Source organism: Sipha flava, unplaced genomic scaffold (assembly GCF_003268045.1).
Source record: "Sipha flava isolate LNK unplaced genomic scaffold, YSA_version1 134_pilon_pilon, whole genome shotgun sequence".
NCBI lineage: Eukaryota > Metazoa > Arthropoda > Insecta > Hemiptera > Aphididae > Sipha > Sipha flava.
In genome coordinates, this window is record NW_020271760.1 from 1606512 (window position 1) to 1633973 (window position 27462).

Genomic DNA, 27462 nt, shown 5'->3' on the forward strand with positions numbered 1-27462 from the left:
CAAGATAATTCAACAAATGGAATAACTTATTTCTTAAATTTAGTTTTACTCGAGCAAACAATAATAATTGTATTAAATATTAATAATTTTTTAATTTTATATTATTTTTTAATATTTTATTAAATCATAAAATTTATCTTTTTTGTATGGTATTTGTTTAACATTATAATATGTTAACTATGATGATTGTTTCTTTTCAGGTAACTTTTCGAGGTATAACTGAAAAGTTCTCAGTGAGTTTATACCACTCTCATATAACACCCTGATTATAACAGAATACTCCAGTATACTATAAACAGTAAGAGTACCATAAAAAATATAAAAAAAAAAAAGAACAAAAGGAAAAAATAAAACAACAAATTGTATATAAATTGTTTTAATATACAATTTAATAAGAAAAACAAATATAGATTAACAATTTGTGATCTTGACATTGTTATACATAGTAATTGTTTAGAAAAGTAAGCAAGATTAAAATTAAATTGTTCAAAACAGTAGTATTTTTATAGTTTTATTTTTCGTATTTTATAAAAAAAGAAGTTACAACTATGTATGTCAGTTGGAAGGATCACTTCCTAAAACTTAGAAATAAAATTACGCCCGTAAAAACTTTTAATTTATTTCGATTATGAATTAGCAAATTTAAAGTGTTAAGGTTATCTATTTATACTGATTATTCATACATTACCTATCAATTTAAATTACTTGATATTATAATTATCCAGAGTTAGAAATATTTGAATGAAATAATTAATCAACACTATGTGTTCAAAGTGTTAATAATTTTTCACAATTTATCTGTATTTATTACATTTGATTTTTAAATATTTAGTATTATTATTTAATATTTATATGCATTTATATAAATGATAAAATTATTGATATTTCTTATGATTATTGTCTTTCAAAATTTGAACACTTATATGTATGTAATATTTCAAAGAAATTTGGTTGTCATTATTTTTTAATATATATATTTATAAAATTAAAATACTATTCACTCAAAGATTAGTTAAAATTTTACTAGGTATTTTTTTACCGAGAAAATATTTATTTTTTGTGGTATAATAAGTATATTTTAACTATTAACAATTGATGTAATGTGAATTAATGTAGTATTATTAAGTAAATGAATATTATTAAATGTGTGACAATTGAGTGAATTTTGAACCTACTTTTTTATATCAAAAAGTTATTTAATCAAATTCTAAATAGCGAAATATCTCCTATGTGATGCCGGATGATAATAATCATATAAATAATACTTATTTTAATAATAATGATACTGATCATACTAAATTTTTTTAATATAACGGCTTATTACAAATAACAGAAAACGTTATGCCATAATATTATTTAATTGTTATCATAAAAGTGGAAAAAAATAGTAAAATATTACAGAAAAATCTCACATCATTGGGATCAAAATACTAAAATGGTCATAATTATATTTATATTAAATGGGTATTTTATCCTATATATAGGTAAATATTGAAATAATTTCTGAGACCTTATGTATTTGTATTCGGAACAGAAAAAATAATTATTATAAGTTTGGCCCATGAATCAGTTTCACTACATACTAGGTCAATAACAAAATGAATGCCAATCTGAATATGTCCCAACATAAATATAAAGAACGAAAATCGAGTACTTGTGTAAATAGCTTGGTCATATTATTATAACAATTAAATTATGAGAAACCATTTCGTAAATTATATAAAAATACATGCATAAATACTTTTAAGTGTAAAATATTTATAATTTGCTTTTAGTTCTATTATTATTTATTTATTTCTTCGAAAATATTAAGGATCCCAATGAACAAATTCATTATACATGATTGTATGATTAAAATAATAATTTGTTTATGCATTTTAATAAAATAGTACCTAAAATGAGATGTAAGCTCTTTGCTATTTGATAAAATATTCAATAAAATTCTTATTTAGTTAAAACTAACTTACAAGGCATACTTTACAATGAATTATTGGCGTACACAGGGACATTTGTAACGTATTAAATATAAAATAATTTTTATGAAGGAGAAAAATTATTGAATTTTGTTATTCTATATACGTATATATATATACGGGTAAAGTGTACCTAAACGAATTTTTTTTCAAACATGTTCACCCTTTGACTGCCTATATCGACATGAGCGTGAATGTTTCATTCGTATGCAACTGTCACCTGAAAACATTAAGGACCGGTGCTCATCGTCCAATTTGAAATTACCAAAAAACGATACGTAGCATATACTAAGCTATAGTGTAAAACCAACGACCCACAAATACCGACGGGCATTTGAGAAGAAAAATATCGTTTGTAAAAATGTGTCACCGGCGGATGTAAAAAGAAAAAAATAAACAGCCAAGAGCTGTAAATCATATTTTTCTACGGTCGGTTCTATCCGGTTGCCGTGTTTCATGTCTCTATTACAATAACTGTTCAAAGGGATGAATCGACCAGTGTTCGCCAAAAGTGGTTTCCACTCGAATGAAATAGAATATATTTTTATTTTTTCTAAGCTTTAACTCCAAACGATTAGAATTATGGTAACACTTATAGATATGATTTCATTGGAATCACGGTGGTGTGTATTTGATGATTCGACAGAGAAATATTTTCACGGTATGTTGGTCAAAACATCGCTTTCTAAGATGTACACTTATATATATATATATATATATATATATATATATAATTATTTTTCTCATGGTTTTTTCCTTATTTGTATCTATGTATTCAAAATTCTATCAACCGTGGCACAAATAAGATGTAAAAAGGTCGACGGATAATATTTATTTAGATAGTAACTCATATTTTGACGACTAAAATTTTTTCAGTGTGAAATATGCACTCTTATAAGCAAAATTGAAATACAAACGGCATAATTAATAATAAATTATTAAATCATCAAATATCGCTCATTTTATATACTGCGAAAACTATAATATATATAGAGTAAGATTTTTATATTAAGTTTTAGTATACGCATGTAGATTTATGCTATATAGTCCTGAATAGTACTTAGTATCATTGAAAAGAAAAGCACATTATATCAAGTTATAATCCAGTACTTACATGTTCTAAATAATGAGTATCTTTGAAAATAATTTTTTGAGACGCAGAAAACAATTGAGTTTAATTATTTTAGTGTAATTACAGTAATACAGTTATTATATAATTTATGATTACTAGTATAAACCAACGTGTGTGATGGAAAGCTAAATTTAAAGGATTAATCAACCATCATTTATAGCAATATTATTAAAAAAATATACGACATGAGAATAATTTATAGCTATGCGCAGTTCAGGAAATTCTTACCAAAAATTGAAGGAATCAAATATCTGGACAATTTTCGTTATTAAAATATTTGTTCACTTAAGACAAGTTCGTTAACAAGCAAAACAATACGTTCATCTTAATGTTATGGTTAGCGAAGTATAATATAAATAATGTATATAATAAACAAACTACTTAGGTTTTATTTTTAATGAGAACCACTAACCCAAATAAAAATAGAAAAGGAAAGGACAGTCGAAAATTAAGTAATAGTATAACAAATTAATATATTTACGTTCAAGCAATGTTATAAGATTAAAATCATTCTAAGAAAACTTATTTTTGCTAAGAACATTTAAATTGTTACAGTGTAAAAAATTTAAATAATACTGTACATGATTTTAATGTTGCAATACTTCCAACAGTATTTTTAAGGAGCTGTGAACAAAATAGTTCTGTAGAAAATTCAAAAAAATGATGATATTGTAACTGCAATAATGTATAAACTTTTCTTATTAATCTCGATTAACAACTAGGTTCTTTCATTATTACTATAACTGTTTAAAGACTTTTTCAGGAGAAATAATTTTTGTAGAAAACTATTTTCTCAGAAAACAATTGATTGTTTAAAACTCTATGTCTTCCACTGCGGTCATCAAAACCTTACACTTACCGTTCATAACCGCACATTTTACATTGTTCAATACCGCACACATTTATTCTATTGTTAAAAAGAGAAATCTGAAAGGTCGATAGTTCAAAACCGCACACATTTGATTAACAGTTCTTTCTTCCTGCATAATTTGCATGTACGATTTACGTTGCCGTTTCGTATGATTCCCACTCATAATTTTTTTTTTATCCTGTGACCTATTTGGGGTGGTGTTGCATAGCAAATCGGGCGATATTTTTGTTTTTAACTGTCCGAACGAGCGCAGCCAGCGAGTGACCCCGCCCGGTCTCGAGGTGCACTCCTGTTATTTTAGATAAATGTATACATTATTGATATATATATATATCAATGTGTGTGGTATTGAACAGTTTAATTTGAGATTTAGATATAAAAGTGAGCGGTTTTGAACGACGACCTGTTTTTGAAAGTGAGTGATTATAAACGACGCCCATCTTCCAAAGCGTAATATTTTTAGATAAAAATAATTTAATTTAAGAACAATATTTTGTACGAGGACTACTTAAAATATATCAAATCATAACTTCAATTAATAAAAATTGATTCATTCAATAATAAAACAATAAAAACAAAATGAAAATTAGTAAATAGTTAATGTTCATAAAAAAATATATTGGTAAATAGTTAATTTAAATAAATAGAATTTCGATTTTATTCACTTTGTTATATAGCCGATGACGAATTTTTAATTCAAAACCAGTCATACATTACAAGTATAATAATACTCCAGATTAAGCATTATATATATACTATATTTTAAATGTTTACTAAATAAAATACAATTTATAATGTGTAAATTTTTGCAAAATAAGCAAATTTTCGGATACAATATAACAATTATAACAACCATGAATTATAATTAAAATAAAAATTATTGAAAGTAGCCAAATTGCGTATTTAATTTTATTTATTTTTTTTTTTAATTACACTTTTATACGTTAAGTTATTATGTTACGTACCAAAGAATCCAATGGACTTTAGAAAACTATATAATTTAATAATGATTATTTTTTTAAATAAAACCATATTAATAAATAATGACTAAGTAGAAATAATTCACAATGGAAAATATCTATAGGTAGTAGAAGTTTAATGGATAGTAAAAAAAAATAATATAAAATTAATTTAATTGACTACTAAGCCTTTTTAATTTACCGAAGAGATGATTGAATAAAAATTATAAATGGCTCTCTTCTGTACCATTTATAAAAAAAAAGCCTTAACATCTTACTAGGAAATTCCTCGTTATAATATAATATGGATTTCTATAGTGACACCCAATAATAATTTTCTATAACATTATTGTATTAATCTTCAAGTTAAAGTTATTTTTATTGGTTTGATACTTAATTAATATTTAAATTTTAAAAATATATTAATTTTATGTACAAGAAAAAAAAATTAAAACTATATACATTGTACATTCTATTCATAATATAATAATATTAACACTTCATAAAAAATAAAAATAGTTTTGAGGTAAAAAAAAAAATGTTTAACAGCTTTTTTTATATAACAAAATTATTACCTATACTTAAAATGTTTAATTATTATATACGTCTTATAATAATTTATTTTGAATTAAATCTTAATCTAAAGTAGGTACATTTAAAATGAACTTCGACACATTTATTATCATTTGATTATTTATTCATAGTATGGCTTTTAACACAAATCAACCTAACTATCAAACTCTAACTAAAACAATACATGACATAATAAAAATATATGAATATAATATATAACTTTAAATAGAACTATAATTAGTCAAAAATCGCAATTATTAAAGGTGAGTCGTTCTTACGATGAGGGTAAACAAATGTCGAAGTTCGTATCATTTGATAATAATAAAAAAATTCAAATGTGGTTGATTATCTCAATTATTGAGTAATTTGTCCATTATATTTTTTTTTATATAAATAATGTATGTATGTGCATACATGTGTAATTATTCATTAATCATCAAATTTACCTATCATAAAATATAATGTATAGATAATTTAAAATAAATAATAAATAAAAAAATATTAACCATATAATCAGGACTTATAGTTCCCAATTATTATGGAGTATTAGATAATTTGATTGACATTTAATAAAAAGAAGATTTTAATTGTATATAATTGATTCCAAGTACGTATTGTATATGTTAAGAGTATATATAAACAAGTAATTTAAAAGTAAAAATATGTTATGCAACACATGGCAATACTATTCAATGAATATCAAGCTCCATTTAGTTTTCAGACATTATTTGTAATTTAGAATTTTAATTTCATCGATAATGAAAAAAAATTTAAAATTTATAAAAGTGAATATCTGTAAAAATTAATTTTTTGTTAAACAATTAAAATGACTGAAGAAATATATTGGAAAAACCAAATATTACAACACAGATTTTGTTCTTTACTTTAAAATAAAAAAAAGCTTCAACTATAAATTCAGACTAAATAGTTTTGTCTAGCGCATTATAATGTTGCTGCCAAAAAAATCGTAAATAAATGATTATTTTATTTTTACATCCACGGACACGACAATGGTAGTGCTTCACGCATTCGCATGTAAGCGCTTGGTACTGTACCGTCGTCAATCTATATATCGAAACGTTACACCCGCGATACAATTCGAATATCATTCGGGCTCGGATATAAAGTCTTTTTAAAGTAAAATGTGGAATTTCACATGCTACATATACTCTGAAATCAACAAAAAATCAATACTTTTTTTTAATATCCTACTGTCTATAATCCTGTATCAGGAACATAATTAGCGTCGACCAAATTATCAATTAAAAGTATTGTGGCTAAACTAAAATTGTCAAAATTTTCAAAACGTCTCAAAAAAATGTAAGAAAACATCAATAATTCAATATTTATATAAAAAAATTCAAAAAATAAACATTTTCAAAATATATAAGTATCTTGTGAAAATTTCATATTTTCAACTATTATTTTTTAATACTAAAGAAAAAAATAAGTTGATTCTTTAAATTTTTTATAACAATTCATAAAATTAATAAATACTATATTTATTCATTCAAAAATATAAATGTCTCTGATATAGTTTAAAGAATAATGTTTTACTTTGTTAATTTTTAAAATATATAAAAGTCATTTCACAGGGTTTATTTTTCTATCGGAAAAATTATAATCACAAAATATATTGCCCTTTAAATTCCACCTCGATTAGATTATTTTAAAATTTTAATAAATAAAAAATATGTTGTCTCCATAATGATATAAAATTTAGAATATAATAAATATAGAATATTATTACCTTTATTAACACATGGTTCATCGCAATTAGTAAATTCTTATGAAACATTCTATGTATAAAAAATACGTTATATATTCTAAAAGTTACTAAGATGCAGACAAGACTGAACTATGAAAATACCTACCGAAGATATTAAATGTCTCAACAGAATTAAATTTTAACTCGAATCGTTATAATAACAGTAAGGTTTTAGAAGATAATACTTAGAAATTCAGGTCGATTAAGATACTTAATGTAAACCCCAAAATATACATCGTCAATTTTAATGTTGGGTCTATAAGTCTCTTTAATAATTTAAAAACTCATTGAAAGAAAAGTAATTATTTTAAGTTTATAGTAGACCGAATAATTGGTTATACATTTTTAAGATAGGCAAGATATTATTGAATATTATTCATCAAACAATTAGAATAATTTACTACATTTACTAAACTATATTAAATATAATATACACAAATTGACTTATAAGTTCGGTATATATCGATATCAAATCAAAATATCAAATACGTCACATGAAACTTTTTCATACTATTAAGAAGTGAAAATAACACTGTAAGTTGATACAATTTAAAAAACTGCTTTTCTGTAAAATCATTGATAAAAGGAAAATGAAAAATAAAAAAGGTGATTCTTTTTTTTTATGTACCAATCAGTTTTATTTTAATATGATAAAGTACTTTTGATTTTATTACTCTCTCGCGAAATATATAAAAATATTATTTGAAATGCAAAATTGTATATGCTTATAAATTAAAGAATTGAGTTTTTTTTTTATAATTGTAGTTCTGAGAGAAACATTGTGTAAGCGAATGTATCTGAAAGGTTATTTTTGAAGAAAAAATACCACACGTGCATAAATAACGGCTACGAATAAATCAACAAGTTTACAGCATAAAAGAAGTCCGCGGTATACAAAAATACAGTCAGCCTTATCTGACTTATCAAGTAAAAAAATGTACATGAAAATGCCCTCGGGAAATTGTCTGTAGTTCGTGACAATTGAACTTACTTTTATCCACTAGTTTACAATAAATCTGTCACGCCTAATTAAAATAAATAAAATATATAGATATAATATTTTAAATATGAACTTTTCAATACATCAATAAAAATTGAAATATGATTTGCAACGGGTAGAAAACTCTAATATATTACTGTAATAAGTTAAAAGACAGATCTCTACAGTCCACACGAGTCATAAATATATAGGACTCCTGCTTTCAATAAAAAAAATAAAAAAATTGATGTAAATATTTAACAAAATTATAATGTTCAAAATAAATAAATGACAGGAAAAATGTAAACAATTATCTCTCGAGTGAGACTTCGGTAAATTCAGGTAGAATTTTGTGTAATTGGTTTGATATGTTTTTTTCACTTTTTGTGTTTCGTACTGACCAAATTTAATTAAAATATGTTTGTTGTAAGTTGAGTACTAAAGTTTAACGTAATGGAGATTCCTTCTTGACCATTACGTATCAATAAGTTATGTTATAATGATTTAAATAAATAACTATTAAAATCCTCCCTTATTTTCGAGGTACTTGTCCTCAACCGGAACTCTTTAGAAGTGCTACACATCATACGATCCAAGCGAATATATTCTGTCAAAACAAATTTTATGTTTACGAAGAAGTCCACTGTCAAACTATGGTAGATTCAACATCACAAAACAGAAGAGCTGATATCATTGTCATTGATGAGAAAAAGAACCAGGGAATCATCTTAACTCAACAATTATATGAGAAGCAAATATCTTATCCCAGGATGAAGATGTCAATGTAGAAAAACAAGCGACTTACGTTTCATGTATGCTAGATCTAAGAAATCGATAACATATTGACAACTGGGAGGTAAAGAATTAGGATTTGACGCAAGAGGATTAGCAGCGTCTTTCCATCTAAATTTTATTAAACTCATCTTTTAAAATAAAATTGGTTGAGATGTGCCTAAAAGTGCTTAAGAACACTTTGAGAACAATCCAATATTATCTGAATTATAAATATTTCTTCGTATATTATTAATAATCCTATATTTTATAGTTATCCCGTTTAAACTACTTAGAATAGTATAATTAATACATCATTCTATTTTATCTGCATTCCTAAAATGTTTAATTTGTATTATCATCTTGAAAATACATATGTATACAGTGCACTGAATAGTAAACTGCGGTTATTGGCAAATCACATGGTGAGCAGTCCACTTCATGCCTTATCTAATAAAATTGTTTATATATACAATGTAATGGAAAATATTCAAATCAAACAACCTGATTATTGAAAAGCATAATACATAATTATCCTTATATCTATTGGCTATAAGTACTATACATAATGTGTTATTTTCGTTGTATACACTAAAATTATCTTAATGTATCTGGGGATAAGTAACATTAATACAATTCCAGTATTGGAAAGTTTACAGAAATTCGAAGTACAAATAGTTCATAAATTTGCATTGAAACAGAAATGGTAAACTTGCAAGTGCCATGATCCATTATCCTAATCCAAATTTTGATAGAAAGATCCAACGAAACATACTCGGTTTCAGGTTGTTATCTTATTACAAAGATATATGATATATATATACACACACAAAGCAGTGAAAGTTATGTCTAGGGTATTCTTGGAACATCTCTTCCTCTATTGGCGCATATTTTTATTTTGTACGTTTAACATATTTTCTATACAACCGAAGATAATGTAAAATTTAATCTTTATGATTATGGTATTTGTAGTTATATATAGCTTAAAAATATTAAATTCCATCTATAGTTGTTGTTTTTATATTATTATATTTTTATGATATTTATGTTTGTACAAAGTAATAACGTAAACTTTAAGTGTTGAAATATATTTTTTTTTTTGTAACTTGATATATATATATATGTAATATGATGTCTATAATATATATTTCTCCAAGTCGAAATAAAGTGAAAAGAAGAATACTTAAAATTACTCCATTTCTCATCTTCTCTCCTCACGATTGCGACTTAAATTTAACCATCGCTGACGTAAAATTTCGCTAACGTTTGAAACCATTGCCACTTTTTACAACCGGTCATAACGCTCGATCAATAATCAATATTTAACAATCAATAATTGCTATTCGATTAATGATTTCGTTAATACGGGTTCGAATAAACTTTGCTAGATATTATTATTTATATGCATGCACTTGTGAGCCGTGCACGATGTGTGTGAGCTAAAGTGTTATTTACATACGGCTATTTGTACGGATAACTCGATTGATCTCTTGAATTTAGAATAATACGCCAAAGTCGGTATACATGTATTTGTACGCATGTGTGCCCGTAAGGCCGTCAGGAATGCGCTGGACAATACGTGATTACACAGAAATATATTCATGTACAAAATTCTAATATAAAACCGTGTGCAGCCATAACCACAGACGAGACAAAGGGTTACGTGAACACCAACCGAATGTCCTTTTTTACTATTTCTGTCCTTTAAGACGGGACGAGGACATATATTTAAAAGAGTACATCATGCAGTACAAGTGCTTATTACGATCACATTTAAGTATAGCTATTTTACAATTACATTATGAACAAATGTTATTCTGAAATTTGATTTGTAGGTATTTTAAGCTATATGATAGCAGTAGAACCTTTTTTAAATAAAATATGATAAATATAATGAATTACTTCAATTCATTTATGTAAGTTAACTATCATTTTTAAGCAATTACTAACAGTGAATGCATCATTATTCGGCAGATTTAGTATTTTATATTATTTATATAATTTACTCATAAGGTAAAATTCCAATAGAAGTCCCTTATAAAAATTTCAAACTCGTAATTACATATAGAATATGGGTGTACCCGTATATGTGTGTCTGTAAAATAAATAATCAGTTGATTTTTTATAAATATAACTCATAAACTTTATTCTAAAATGTGTATTCAAATTGTTATGCATAATATGTGTACCTATTACTTTGTTCCATCATTATAACTTTTTTCGTATTGAAAATTGCTTTACTTTACCTTCGTAATCAAAAAATAACGATTTGGAAAGTTATGTTTTTACCTTCAAACTGAATACAAATACAAACTACGACACGTGTATAGCATTTAAATAGGTCTGTTATAATAGTTCTCACTTTCCTCGATATAATAATATGTGCAGTACCTATGGGATAGTCGATACTCAAATTAATTTTATCCCTGTCGAAAATCTTTGTAAAGTTTGTAAGCACGAAACAGCTTGTTATACATTTTAAATGATAAACATTGTACATTTATTCGACTTATTGTAGTATGAGTTCCATATATTTTGGTAATTAAAAATAAATATGGTTAATGTTTTTAACTTAAAATTAATTGGACTAATCTCTATATTGTTTAGATTTGCCTAATTAAATTTTCAAACTCATATATTATCACTATAAATGTTATTACATTGTATGCATATTATAAATAAAATAATTAATCATACTTAATACACTTAATACACTTAAATTAGGTTCAATAAGATTTGTAATTATCATTTTGTGTTGTGTAAATAGTTTTAAGTAATTATTATTATTACAAACAATAAATATATATAATTATTTAATAGCAAATATGTTTTTGTAAACTTTTTAATTGAAATATCACAATAATATTATATTATTATTTGTCAAACTTATTTTTTAATTTGAGTTGTGTCGATTCCATAAATAAACTTTAATAATCCAAGAACTAAAGTTATTATTATTATTATTTTAATATGGGTATACAGTTTAAAATTAATTTATAATATTATGAGTAAAAAACTTGATGAACGATAATAAGCTTATCCTGGGTTAGTTCTGGGTTAGATACCGTTTATATATAATAAAAATAAACTTCAAACATATTCATAATACTTACATACATCAAAAATAGAAGCAGAATATTTAATTTGTTTTTATTTATTATTATTCATCAAAATAATATGAATTCTTCACATGTAATAAATTCATAATTTAAGCAATTATTAAAATGTCCAGTACTTTAAAATTCTATACACTTGAAAAAGTTAAATTTAAGCTAAGAAGCAATTTATTATTAATTTTGTCAAATTACAACAAAATGCAATGCATTATAAAATAATACTTATGTCACATCCTTTATGGTTATTGTTACTATTATTACTATTATTATTTAAGACAGTAGGTAATCATTAAAATGTTTATTTTAAACATAAAATCACAATAAATCACAAAACAATAAATCCAATTAATTAGAACAATAATATATGATGGTCATTCTAAAGTGTTCATGTTGTTCAAAACGCTACAATTTTAAATGGTTGTTGCATTTTTTGTTAAAATGTATATTTTCTTTTAGTAAGAATAAAAGTAAAATAAACTTTTATTTATTATAAAATTAATAATTCGTACATCATTATTCGAACATTATAGTTTGAAAATTAAAACTGTAATAATTTATAAAAAATGTATAAAAATAAAAAATGAATGCTGGAGTTATGAGTTATGACAAATAAAAATATTTTATGAACAGCTTTGGATTTTTAATGTATAGGTATTTTCATATATATTATATAGACAATTTTTTTTAATATAAATTGTTGTAATAAGTAACGGTATTGTATAAAATGTATAATAATTATGTTCGTAGTACATTTTTTGCAGAAATGATTTATCTTAAGTAGTGTCACTGCTCCCTTCTCTCAAGTCCACGTGTCTTTGTTTTTTTTTTCTCTATCAACTTATTATCCATTAACACTATATAAAATATAGTATATACTATATAAAACAACTATATTTTTGGCGGTTCTTAGAGTTGATACTTGCAAGATTCAATTAAAATAGACCGTATACTATATTATGTTAATTTGAATCACCAGTGCTTGATATGTCCGTAACATATTCAATAACACGCAATTTTTTGTATACATTTTTTTATTTTTTTGGTCATCCACATTTATAATTACAAATTACGTTACTTTTTTATAGTATGAATAGAGTAATTTAACTTTAAATTATTACAAACAGGTTAGAATATAACGAATGTTAATAAAAAAATAAATAATTTACAACAAATCAAAAAAAAAAAAAGAAAAAAATTATAATAGAATCAAAAAATCAAAACAAGATAATACTACTCATACACATTTTAAAATGTAATAGAGTTGTGACTTTACCGTCGATAGTGACAGTCATTAATTTTGTTCAAATTTGTACCATCTGGTCAAACTTGAAAAAATCTTCACCAAATACTTCAATAGTATTGTCTATATCACTCACATTGGGTCCCGTAGAGTTAAAGTTGCTTTTGAGTCCTAACTCAATGCCAATGCATGCCTTGTATCACCAAAGTTTGTTTCGCCATGGATCAAATAAATCAATTACATCAATCAATCCATAAATTCCCAAATCCCTGATTTATAGGGTAGAAGTCATACGATTCAACAGTGTATTTCGGAAGTGGACTTTGGGGAAGGCCTTGAATGTCAGTTCGAAACCAATGGATTCCTGCGTATAAATACCAAATGTCATGACAATATATGTCTGGTTGAAATTAAAATCCTATTTCCCAAGTTTCCAGAATCTTTGAAAATCTACAGAGCCATTCACGTTATATTTCCCAGAATTCGCTCTTCTTGATTTCTCTGCAGCTTTCAAAAAGTATAGATACTCAGGGTCAATGACTGACTTCCTTTTTTATCAAAAAATAAGTGCGTCGACTCGGCACTTCTTCAAAAACGTTAAACACCATTCGTGACAAACAATCTGTTCAACCCTTAATTCCTCATACTCTGTATAAGATCTATGGACTGCCTCAAAAAAATTCAAAAGATGTGTTTCATGAACTTCTTTTCCACAAAACGAAAACTAGTTCCCTTGTTTTTGCAATAAGGTAACACCATCCCCTTATGCCCCTTATTTTCAAGAATTAAATCTTCAATCTCTGGCGGTTTGTCCTTAGACCAATCCTAGTTCTCATCCTTCCACTCCCATTTTTACAAAATCAGAGTTAACAATGGCTCTGTTTTCTCGTCCATCTCCTGCTACTGATTTGAATCTTATTTCTATTATTATGATTAAACATATCTCAAACAAGAGAATCGATATCCTACTTACCATCATCAGCTCCTTGTGACTATGTGGCATAGTCCCTGAATCATGGTTCCACTTTCACGTCATTCCCATTCCAAAACCCGAACTACTCCTACTGCATACCATTCTAGGTTAACCACTGATATCAAGGGTGTTGATTGACTGGGAAAAAATTATAATTACTAAGGTAATATCATGCTTAAAAATTTTGAATATTAGTCGAAGTTATCGAGTTATCAAATTTCATCGTTCATCGGATCAGTATTATTCATACAGTATTCAATATACTATTGTAAAAACCACGGCCCCCTAGTCAGCCAGGAAAGCCAAAATAGTGGTAGGGGCCGAAAATCCCGGGTTGACCAACCGACGTCTACTGAAAACCTAGTTGGTACCACGGGAGGGGGAGCCCCACCGCACTACGGACCAGCCTAGCCGCTCCAGACCCGATACCCCCAAGGTTGAGGTGCCTACTTCGGCTGAAATGTGGTGTCTGTTGCACAGCGCGAGATAGTAACAAAACCACAACACCCAGTGAAGGCTGCGGGTCCCAATAGGTTTCTCGTGTCCGCGGCATGAAAGGGTACGGGCCTCGGCTCGATGATGGTGGTCCATGCGATGACTCGGGCCCTATGGTCATACCTTAGGGTTCGTTTCAACCGCGCCTCTTGAGTAACGCCACGCGTTAATAGAAGGTGCGTGGGCGATAAGGCCTTGGCCACAAACCGGTTGCTTCTTATACATTATAATAGTTTACGATACCAAATTTTTTATATTGATAGTGATGGTATAGTTCAGTGGTCTTCAACCGGTGGGTCGCGACCCAATTTTGGGTCGCGTAAGCTTTAAAATTGGGTCGCGATAAGTTTTCTGTTTAAAATTTAAAAAAACCATATTTATATATATTATATAATTTATGTCATATAATACTGCATAAAAATGTTTTCGAATAGAACCGAAACTGTACTATTTTATACTATTTTAAATTTGTAGAAGATTAGAATGAACCCTTTTTCTCAAACACTCATACTAAATTAGAAAAAAATCCTCAAACCAATATGCATATATACCACTAATCATTAACTATTGAACACATAGTGGATGAGTGAACACAATTTACCTCAATACGCACCGACCTGAACATGCCATCCAACATAGTAAAAGTATTTAGCGAAAAACAAACTCTGAAAATTGTCACATTATTAAGTATCACAAATTTTATATTAATAAATTTTAATTTACATCTAACTTCACCTATATAATATTTTATATGTAATATTGTAATTTTAAATCTAACACCTAACACATCAAATATGTAACATCTAATAGCTAATAATATTTGCTGTTGAATCCTCAATCTTCAAATAAAAGAAAAAAATAATAAATAATCAAATGAAGTGATAGGTTGACTTAATTTATAAATCGCATTTACATTTCATATATTTATAAACTGCATTGTATTAAATTGAGCTGAGGTGGAGGTATTTCATGTGAAAACAGTCCGGGACAAATATCGCACTCATTTCTTTTGTATATCAAAACATATACATTTTTCGGTATCATTACATGTATTTTTTTTTTTTTTTTTTTTTATTAAAAATTAAATATTTCCTAAATATCTAAAAAATATCAATTTTGATTTATTTTGTTATAAAAGCACTTCTAATATGGCATACATTAAATAATTTTAACTTTTTTATTTGGCTTTCATGGCTATCGAAATTTACATGGGTCACGAAAAATGTTTGGTAAGAAAAGTGGGTCGCAGGTCGAAAAAGGTTGAAGACCACTGGTATAGCTCATAATAATATAACACGTATACAACTAAAAGAGCAAAAAAGAACATTTTTTTGAAATTAGGATTTTAATTGTTATAATAGTAATTTAAAATTATATTATTAAAAAAACCGATATGTTGTATCACTTTTATTTTAAACAGAATTTTTGTATCGTGGTATATGAAAAAAAATAAACCAGTACAATAAAAAATGTTGAAATATGTTGTGTTGTACGAAACGTTTTAGTGTATTTTTAGTACGTTTAATATAGGATCAAGTATACTTATTGTTGGAAATAATAAACTATTGGCCTAACTATCATCGGTGAAAAAAGTTTTTTTTTAACGTAACTAACATTTTCAAATGATCAATTACAACTGCAAATCACTATTTTATTCTGCAGAAGAACATGTTTAGGTCTATGAGAGTAAAAACCACACTACGAAAATAAATCAGCCGCTGAACCTCGCAAGATGGATTCACTGTGAATCACTTGAACACTATATACGTCAGTCACAGCTGTATGATAACGCGTGTAAATAGTACATTATACACACACACAGAGTGGATCTTACAAAACTATAATTTCCAATTGGGTAAACAATTTACGAGTATGTTTAGAATTTTTTCTCAGTTTCAGTGTTTTTAAACATATATGTATACACATAACGCTCATATATGCACCTATTTATTTATCGGGCCAAAGGTATGCATATAATATATAGCCACGCACGTGTGTATACGGCGAACAGTACTATATGTTATTCATCGCAAAATATTAGCTAATAAATTGCTATAATTGAAGAAAATATGGAATAAATATATGACACTTAAGTGTACATATTTACGAATCGTACACATATAAAAAAAAAAACCTAAAGTAAGAATAGCAATGCACTTGCACAAATGATGATCACTGTCCGTTCACGTTTTCAGTTTTACAATGAAAATTAACACACGAAATTTGCAAAATCACAAAATTCTTACTCGCTCTAAATAGAACAGTGCAGACATATCCGTTGACCGCAAAGATTTTTGATTTTACGCCAAACAAAACGTGTTAATACAAAACACTTTTAGTTTTCCCAAACATTTCTACATTGACTTTAAATGTTGCCTACATTAAAAGTCGGTTTTTTTCCATTGTACAAAACGGCATTTTGTTAGAAAAACACGAACAAAAAACACTTCAATTTTTTTAGAAATTTTCTAATTATAGTTAATAAACTGAGAATAAAATGAGATAACATGATATGTATGAAATGCCACTAAGAAAAAAACGTTTTCTAAGATAAATTCATAAAAATAACCGGCGAAAAATATGTATATTATAACAATTAAAAAAAAAAAAATTATTATTATTATTATTATTATTCTATTAAAAAAACTTGTTAAGTTTTTTTAATTGATCAAGTAATTATATTATGCAAATTTTAATAAAGTAGGCATCAATGTTTGAATATGAAGCAAAACAGAAGTGCTAAACTAAAATAAATTTGGGGTCGAAACTAATTCCTGAGTACCCATTTCACCACCACCTATTTCTTCATATATAATATTATTGTGCTCTATATTAACATCCGTGTTATTTCTAACTTTAACAATTTGATAGAAAAAGTTACCTATAGATAACATTAAATATAACACAATCTCATAATTTATTCTTAACATAAGTTAACAAAGATATCGATTATGCTTATTTTACACATAGCTCTTCAGATTTTTATTTTAATAAAACTGGAATATTTTTCCAAATGTAAAATAGGTAACAAAAATGATAAAAAAATACTTACTTTTTTCAGGTTTCTTCAAGGTTATCAATTCGTACTTCAGCAATATATAATACAACAAAAAAAAGAATCTGGAAAACAATACAAAATATTTAGAGTTTCTTAATAAAGAACATATTTATATATTTTACATTTATATATGTAATACATTATAGTTATGTATACGTAAACCTAAGCATACCTACTTGACGTATAATGAGTATACCATTTACCAGCGATCTATGCATGAAAAATGAAAAAATAATGTGACTTTTAAAAGTAGATTTATACATAAAAGATAAAGTGAAGAGAGTTAGATGACATTTATTTTTCAATTTTATAAAGTATGATCAACGTATTCATATTTTTATTATAAATCATAAGTTGTTAATTTAATATAGTATACTCAGTTATACCCCAAGATGCCACAAACAATTGTTTTTTATTATTATTTCAACACTTAATCTTTTATTTTAAAGTTATTAGAATATGCCATGTCTGTTACAGAAAAATAATACATAGTTCATATTTTAATTTAATAAAGATATATTAACAAATAGTTTTAAATATTATAACTATAATTTTACTGAATTTATAAACTCATACGATATTCGAAAACAAGGAAAACGATAAAAAAAATACAGAGACACTATACCGCACAGTTAGATAAAAACTGTAACAACTTTTTTTACAACTGAAATTGCAACGATTTATTTGGTAGTGATCATGAATTTGTTATTCAACAAAAAGTATTTACAGCGGTATCTCTTTGAAAGTTATCAAGATGGATTTAAAACGGTTTTTTTGGTTCATACAACTTCGTTTGTAGAACCGAACCATATAATTAACTAAAAAATATCCACTTTTTGAGTCATTACAATTTTGATCTGGGTGTCTGATATGAAGCTTATACAATGTATTTATACTTTAAATTTATAATATGTATATTAAATTAATAAAACTATAGGCAAAATATCTATTGTAAATAATTAATTGTATTTAAATTGCCTATAGTAATTAGTATAATTAATTGCTGTAATAGTATTATAACTATTATATATTGTTTATAATATTTAATTTACACATTATTAAAAGTATTTAATTGTGGTAACAATCTGCAAATTATGTTTCAAACAATAATTTAAATTTAAAAATTCTGTTTAATATTTCATTGAATATGCTAAGAACATGCTAAGTATTATTACTGCGTTGGTATGAACAAACGTTGGTCATCATAGAAAAACTATCATAAACAATAATTTATTATTTCAATTATTATATATTTGACTAACGATCTCAATTAAATAATTGTTCAAATACGCATATTTACTTGGAAAATTAATTGTTATTGTATGGAATAAAAGCTAGTATCAATAAAAACTATTATACATTTTAAGTTAGAAGATACTGTTCATAGTCTTGTAAAATTGTTGTGTATCTTTAAATATGCCCGTTATAATATTTTTATTATAGGCTTTAAGAAAATATTTTCACATAATTAATATTGAGAATAATTTTAAAATTTAACAGTTGCAGTGAAAACACATGAACTTATTTACTATTATAGTACCTTATAGTTTTCAAAAGATATCTGAAATTCATATTATTACATACTTTCTCATTGAAAAATTATAAATGTATTAAAGTTTGATTTATTTCGATAAAAAAATATATTTCCTATTTTCTAATACTATGAAAGTAACAACACCGTATAAAATATTTTTATTTGAATTTTAATCGATTTTAATTAGATAATACTAATGGTCAATATGTATACTTAGGGGTATAAAGGGGTCAAATATTGAAGAAATAGTTCATTATTCATAAACCTTTATAATTCAAATATGGGTAGTAGAGCCGTAAAGAAAATTTAAGTTATTTTTAATAAATTACTCCATTCATCTTAACATATAAACTTGCAAATAAATAATAATTGATGCAATATTTGATATTTTTATTCTAGTTCATGTATATGTAAATAAGTGGGTGTTTATATATTTTTTGTGTTATATATAATTTATAACAAATATGAATTGTCTTAAAAAAATGGTTGTTATTATTAAACGCGTAAAACGCAAAAAAAAAAAAAAAAGAAAGAAAAATGTTTAATTAAACTGTAACTTAAGTATTTTTGAGTATTTTTACATTTATATAAAATTATATTAAAAACTTCGAAATATTATAATTTACTGAGAAAATGAGACGTGTTAACAGCACACTACATACCAATCATAAATAATAAAGAGGAATTATGTAATTTAATAAATATGTAATAATCGTTAATACAATTTATGTTGTAGTAACTCGATTTAATATTTATTCTCCACAATGCATAAATTTACAAGTTCATTGATATTAAAAATTGTGTAAATCGCGTACACTTAATTTTCCGTTCTTTGTATTTGGATCTAAAATTATGATGATTATTATTTAAGATATCGCAAGTAATTTTAAAAACAGGAATCTTATAAAATATATTTTGTCTAAAGAGAACTCTTGTACTTCTTTCAAATCAACGAGATTCGTCAAACATAATTTCAATTTACACATAACACTTAAATTTTTCATATGAGAATTAATTTTTGATCAAAAAAAAAATAATTTATTATCAAATGATAATTTTAATTTGTGATGGTCTAAGAATTATTATTCAAAAGTAAACGTGAGTAGATACTATATTGACTCAGTTAAAACAAGTAGTTATGTATTGACGCGGACTCGTGCGACAACCGTTAGCAAAACGCCGACCGTGGTTTTACATTTCTCATCAACCCTCAGACAGGGGACACGAACGGTCGCGACGACGTCCACCCGGCACCACCATTGAACCGGTCTGTTTTTGCCGACACCGTATACATTTCGCATACTTACACCGTCGATTCCATTCTTTATTTTGTTATTGAAAATTCGAGGTTAATTATGTAAATATTAAATATATATATATATATATATATATAGTTTGTCACTGTTGATATATATATATATATATATAATTCCGGATTATTATTATTATTATAATAATTTTTTTACGATTTTGTGCGTCACCCATACTCGCTGACACGAGTATGCACCACCATCACTCCTTGTACCACATCAGTATTAATGAAAAATATACAAAACTAATGATCCTGTCTATAAGAAGTACAGATTAGTCAAATCTGAAAATAAGAAATTTGAATTTTGTAAAGGTGGATAGTTTCAAATATTTGGGTTTTGATATAAACATCAGTAACAGCATAAGGAAATCAATGAAAGAATATTAAACACAAATAAATTTTATTGCAGCATAAAAATTTACAAGAAACTGTTATCAAGAAAATCTAAAATTATCTTATGAACATACCTTGGTTCAATAATATCGTAAACATATTTTTTTTTTGTTTTAAGGAGATAATTCATTACTATTTCAATATATACATAATTGGATTTTTTCTTTTTTTTTAATATATTACCTATATTGAACATCGTATACTTGAGATAATAGTAAAATGTATAAAAAATCGGTAGTATATATTTTGCGAGTTTATCTTAAACGAGATTTTGAAAATTAAAATTTAATTTTTCATTAATTTTCTTTTTGCTCAAGACTACCCAATATTTGTGTGCATAACATGTATCAATATATATAAATATAAACATAAATAAAACTGAAACTGAAAAAATCCAAAACATTATCTTCGGACAAAAATCGATTTCAGTTCTCGCTTAGGTTCCTAAGAAAATCAAAAATCGGTTTCGATAAGATTTCGGTTGCAATATTTTCAAAAGTTTCCGGTTAAAATACCGGTATTTTTAATTTTGGATGCAAAACCTAGTTCAGCTATATTAGGTAATTTTGAAATTGAATGCTTATTATCATTATTGTCTGTAATTATTAGGCTTAAGGACTTCTAGCATTTGCATACTTTTTTTAATTATTGTTAAATATAGCGGAGTGCGAAATAAATTCGTTTCTCGATGCCATGATATCAGATCTAAAATTTGAATGTACATATTTTTGCATATTTGATAGATTTTGCAGGAGAGTGCATATTTTAAAATTTTTATGCTTACTTTGCATATTTTGACAATTTTTTTAAATTTAAAATTTAATAACTATAGATACTATAACTATATATACATGTTTCAAACGATCGAAAAAAAAATGTACTTAATAATTAGTACTTAATATTTCCAGTAATATGCTATCTGCAAACTATCTCACATATCTCGTTATAATTTTTGTGTAAGTATAAATAATAAATCCCCCCAGGGCCTAAAAAAAAAAAGAAAATTGTTATATTATTGATGAAGTGTAATATATTCGTAGTTTCATAATTACGCTTTGAACTTAAGATATACAACTATACAAATATTATGATAATTAAATAATTATATTGATAGGTGTTTGAAAAGTTTTGTTAACTATGCTATTTTTATATTCCAATAGCTATTCATTTACTGTAATGTAAGAGTAAACTGTAAATTGGTAAAAAAGTTGTATAAAATAATAACTGTTTATAGCAGTTATTTATCTTATTTATCTGTACAACGAAAAAAAAAAGATAATGATTATTTTTGTTAACCCCTCCCCCCAGAGCAAGATCGAATGTACGCCACTGATATTATAAACCAGTATCGATCGTATCTGGATATCGACCAAATGTATATAAAGATAATAGTTGATATAGAATAATAGATTATTTATTTAGTGTTTAGTTCAGTCGATTATTATCCGTCGTTATTTTTGCGTCTCACAAACACGCAACGTCGAATCATACATAAAACGTCATACGTATTTTGTAACATTGTGTAATGCCGGTAGTACAACACTCTACGAGTAGCCGACTATAATGTTTTGTTTCGGAGTTTAAAGATACATTTACATCCGATGGACACGTTTTATTTTGTGTACTACTATGTGGTATTTTTTTTTTTTTTTTTTTTTTAATGCATATAAACATAAATGCATATTATAATGATTTTAGAACCATATTTGTGTATTTTTTAGAGCTATAAGTCCCTAAACCTAGTAATTATATTTCTATACAAAAATTCAAGATCGCTCTTTTTGACTGGTGGTTCTTGTTTCAAATTAATGTATCAGGTTCTAAATCTTTCAAGTAAATACTTTAAAACCTTTCGAATCTCCAACAACTAGATATGGCACATGCAACGGGCACTACAGAGTTCAATAAAAGATCATGAAACTAATCGATAAAATTATAAATATATTCTCAAATAAAATACAACAAAATAAACAGTACCTAAAATCTGTTTTTTTTTTTAATGTAATATATTACCACCATGTAGGTATAATTAACAAAATTAACTAATTCTTTTTGTTCTATAAATAATTACTTTTTATACAATAAAATTTTCGGTTAATGCCTGTTCATGTGATTATACTAATTCACACATTCACGTGATTAAGCTTTCGTTGATTTACGTGTATTAACCATACGTGATTTATTTTGTTTCATACACGTGATCACGGTATACGTGAACACGTATACTCATATTCACATATTCACGTACAAAAACAAGATCCCTAATTCAGTATTAACGTGAATATAAATCGTTTTATAAATCATTCTATAATACAATTATATATTGTATTAACATTATATTTAAAAATTAATCAAATAATAATGTTTTGAAATTAATCGAATACATTTTTATTCGAATAATTGTAAAAAAAAGCATCTGAATCATTTATTATTTGAATAATTATCTAGATATCATTTTGCACTACCCTAGTTAAAATAAGATTACAATAATGACAACATTTAGTGACAATTTCTCCATCGAATATTTCGATCTAATAAAAACGTAATAACTTTTTCGGTCCACTGAAGTGATAAGAAATTCAGCTCATGTGCCCAAACCCATAAATACTGATATACACTTACATTTATATATGGAAACATCTTCACCCTGAAGATTGATTGTCACTGCCTACTCATTGTCTATTACCTATACATTAGCTGATCTATTATTTGAAAGTTTCTCAGTAATCAAAACTAGCTATTAAGAAACGTCGCTGAACTATATTTAATTTGTAGACTGATTTCACCTATCGTGTTTTTCAAATTATTTATAATTATTTCAATTCGAACGCTTGTTTTGCACAATAAGACGATTATATTTGATTAAAATCAAATACTATCAAGTGAAATAGGTGAACCGCAGCCATCATGTGAACTTTATATTCCTACAAACAATTTTACTGGAATTAATTAGAATTCGGGCCGATCAGGATAGGATGGGTGTGTGAACGTACAATGGTCCAATGAACCCGGCCTAACGGTTTCGCTTTCCAGGTAAAGAACGACAGTCTCGATAGAAGGAACCGTCATCACAACCCCTTCTAATAATCAATTAAGTTAATTAGGTCAGTTAAAAAATAATTATCCATACACAAATAACTCAGTTGTTTGAATCTCTTACTAAAGAAAAAAAACTAATTGGGTCACAATTAAGTGGAAGATATGTTTGTGATGTTGGCAATGTTTTCATGTATCTTTAAATGGTTGCATCGCTTGGTAGTTATAATACATATATAAGGTTTCATTTATTACGTGACTTCCGGTTAAACCTACCCGCTAATTTCCTGTAAAATCTTTACTTATTCGTTGAAAAATAATCAGGGTTATTTTTCTTATGAATATTAAATTACGTATGTTGTTGTAAAACTAAATTACTTATCAAAATACTAATTACAATAAATTTATACATTTTGTTGTTAAAGTTGGCTTTAGTAAGAATTTGCTAATATTTTTGGCATATAATTTTATTACTTTATTATTAAGATATAATTTATAACAGAACAAGCATTACTTTAAATTAAGCCATATCTTGCCTTTTTTGTATTGTGTATTGTTTTGCGCGATAACAATTTTAGCATAAATGTGTAAGACTTTTGAACATTAATATTATTTCTTATTTATATAATTAAAACCTATGAGAAATAATACGTTTTACTTATACTCGAGTATAATTGAAAATTCATAAAATTACAATCGAAAACGTTTAAAATATATTTATAAAGTAAACATTGAAAATCAAGTTTTTTTGTGAAAACATAATCGAAAATATTTTAACTTGCACAATAAAATTTAGGTACTAACACTTCTGATATTAATTAGTTATTATCAGGGCTTCAAATCATAATGATTTTTTGTGGTTAATGGTTTTAGTTTATCTACTATTTTATTCGGTTTTAAAAACTGATTAATATTGATCTTATATTTTATAGTTTTTTAAAACCGGTTGATTTTGTTCTTTTAAAAAAATATATTTTTTTATAACAATTTTATACCTCAGACAATTCATTATCATAATTATAAAATAATTAAATAATTAATTAGAGAATATAACTATCGTGAGATATTCTTAAAATAAGTTCATAATTTATATACTTATAATATATTTTTTTTCAGCTTCAGAGACCGTATATTATTATACAATAAATAAATGATATACATTTTAAAGTTTTTATTACGATATTGAATATACTTACACATATAATGAACATCATAACTGCAATATTTATTATCGAGTAAGACAAAAAAGAAAAACCATATTAATTCAAAATGTTGAACAAATTTACAAATATTTGATACAATTTAAGATAACACCATCGTCCACTAAAAGCGGTATTGTAACAATAAACAATGTGATTTCTGGTTGTCATTAATCGTGTTCACGTTTTATCTATAGTAGTGTGGGGTTACGACTAGTAGTCCCATTTACTAACTGTTCAATTTTTATCTTGCGAATTATTTTATACCTATTTATCTAATAATTTTTACCTGTCTTTTGTCAAACAAAACAGGCTGACCAATTTAATAAAGTGTGTAAAAACTAAAATTAAATATCAATTATTTTTCGTAGTTAAAAATGTATTTATTTCCGTTCGAGAACGAAAATTTTTTTCTGGTTAACTATTTGGTTTTCGTTCTATAAAATTAGTAATTGTGGTATCATTTTTGTTTTCGTTCATACACATTTTCCAATAAAACCGGTTAATAAAAAAAAACGGTTTTAACCGGTTTGGAGACCTGGTTATTATACATTACGAGAACAAAATGTTAATAGTTTTACCAAATTGAGTAAATACGTCGTGATTATAACTGATAAATAAAACAATAATTTTTGATAAACAGAATGACACATTTTATCAAATATAGTATAGGTACTCGTAAGTGTACGGGCATAAATTAAAATGTTGGTAATAAAAAAAAATTTAATTTATTTTCATGATGCAGAGTTCAATATGATGTTTTGTATTGGTACATTGAATTAAGTTTCGTTTATTTTTGAGATTTTAATAATTTGATTAGGTACTTTTTGCTATTCATCCGATAATATTGCGTATACATCTAGTTGTATGTAAAATACAAATATCCTCTCTTTACATTTAATTATAATAGCATCTATATTTTAATTTATTAGTTCAACTTCGATTATATTAATAATAAATTGATAATAGTTATAGCAAATTAGCTTAATTACTGACTTAAGGTTTCAATTAATTTCATTAATTAGTTAGGTAAAGTTATTCTTTTACAAAAAAAAAAAAAAAAAAATCATATGTTTTAATATAAATATATTTTTTTGAACCTTCTTTACTCATACCTATTTACTATTCATATATCCTTAACATCATAATCAATTATATCCTATGTAAGTTTATTGAGCTTCCCATTTAAGCAATAAAATAGCTTTTCATTATGTTTTTTGTAATACATTTATGCTCTGTTATTCGTAAGTACAAAATATAATGTCTATGTTCAGTATGAATTCATATGTACGCCTCCACTCGTCTCTCCGGAAAAGCATTTTCGAAAAAGTGTAGCATGTTTGCATTTCCATTCCTATTCTCTCGTACGTATTATCGGGAAATGTAAGAAAAATACTATTCAAACACGTAAGTAGACAAAATTATTATTATTATTTTATTTTATTGAAGCGCTCATGTCCCTTGTCGATTTGTTTGATTTTCCACCACATAGTAGTTGTTTTTAAAAATGTTCAATATTAAACCTCATTACGAAATTTTACACGAATCATTTGGCGAAAAATGTTTACATTATAATATAATATATTAAAAATATTTGTTTTAAATTTCGATCGCTCCCAAACATTTTTAAAATTCTCATTGTAGCCCTCCAAAAATATTAATTGATAACCCCTGTGTTAAACTTTAAAATAATACATTTCAAACTGCATATGTTGAACAAATATCTGAAATAATAATATTAATCATTAATTTATGATATTAACACGTAGAGAGTATTTATAAACGGAATAATTTTTATTTTTTGATTATAACAAATACAAATAATATTATTTTAAATAAACAAATGTTGATTCTTAAAAAAGTTCAAATTATATTCATATAAATCTAAATGAACTATTATGGTTATTGTGTTAAAATATTTTTAAATATAAATTATAAAAGGCTGTTAGTTAATTTGACATGACACTAATTTTTTAGATGTACGAACATGCATCACTTAATTTCATCTTTTTCATCTTATTTAATCATTAAGTTTGATATACAATAAATGCTCAACTTAGTTCAATTTAACATTATTATA

General features: G+C 25.7%; 1 protein-coding gene across 1 annotated transcript in view; it reads right to left on the bottom strand.

The window, feature by feature from the left end:
• Positions 1-27462, bottom strand: part of LOC112679303 — a 264484-nt gene that overhangs the window by 175150 nt on the left and 61872 nt on the right. Inside the window, exons 2-3 of the mRNA XM_025549052.1 lie at positions 17903-17970; positions 14356-14493 (exon numbers count right to left, since the gene is read on the bottom strand). Of these exons, the coding sequence (XP_025404837.1) occupies positions 14356-14385 (30 nt within the window). The 5' untranslated portion in view covers positions 14386-14493; positions 17903-17970. The remainder of the gene's footprint in view (positions 1-14355; positions 14494-17902; positions 17971-27462) is intronic.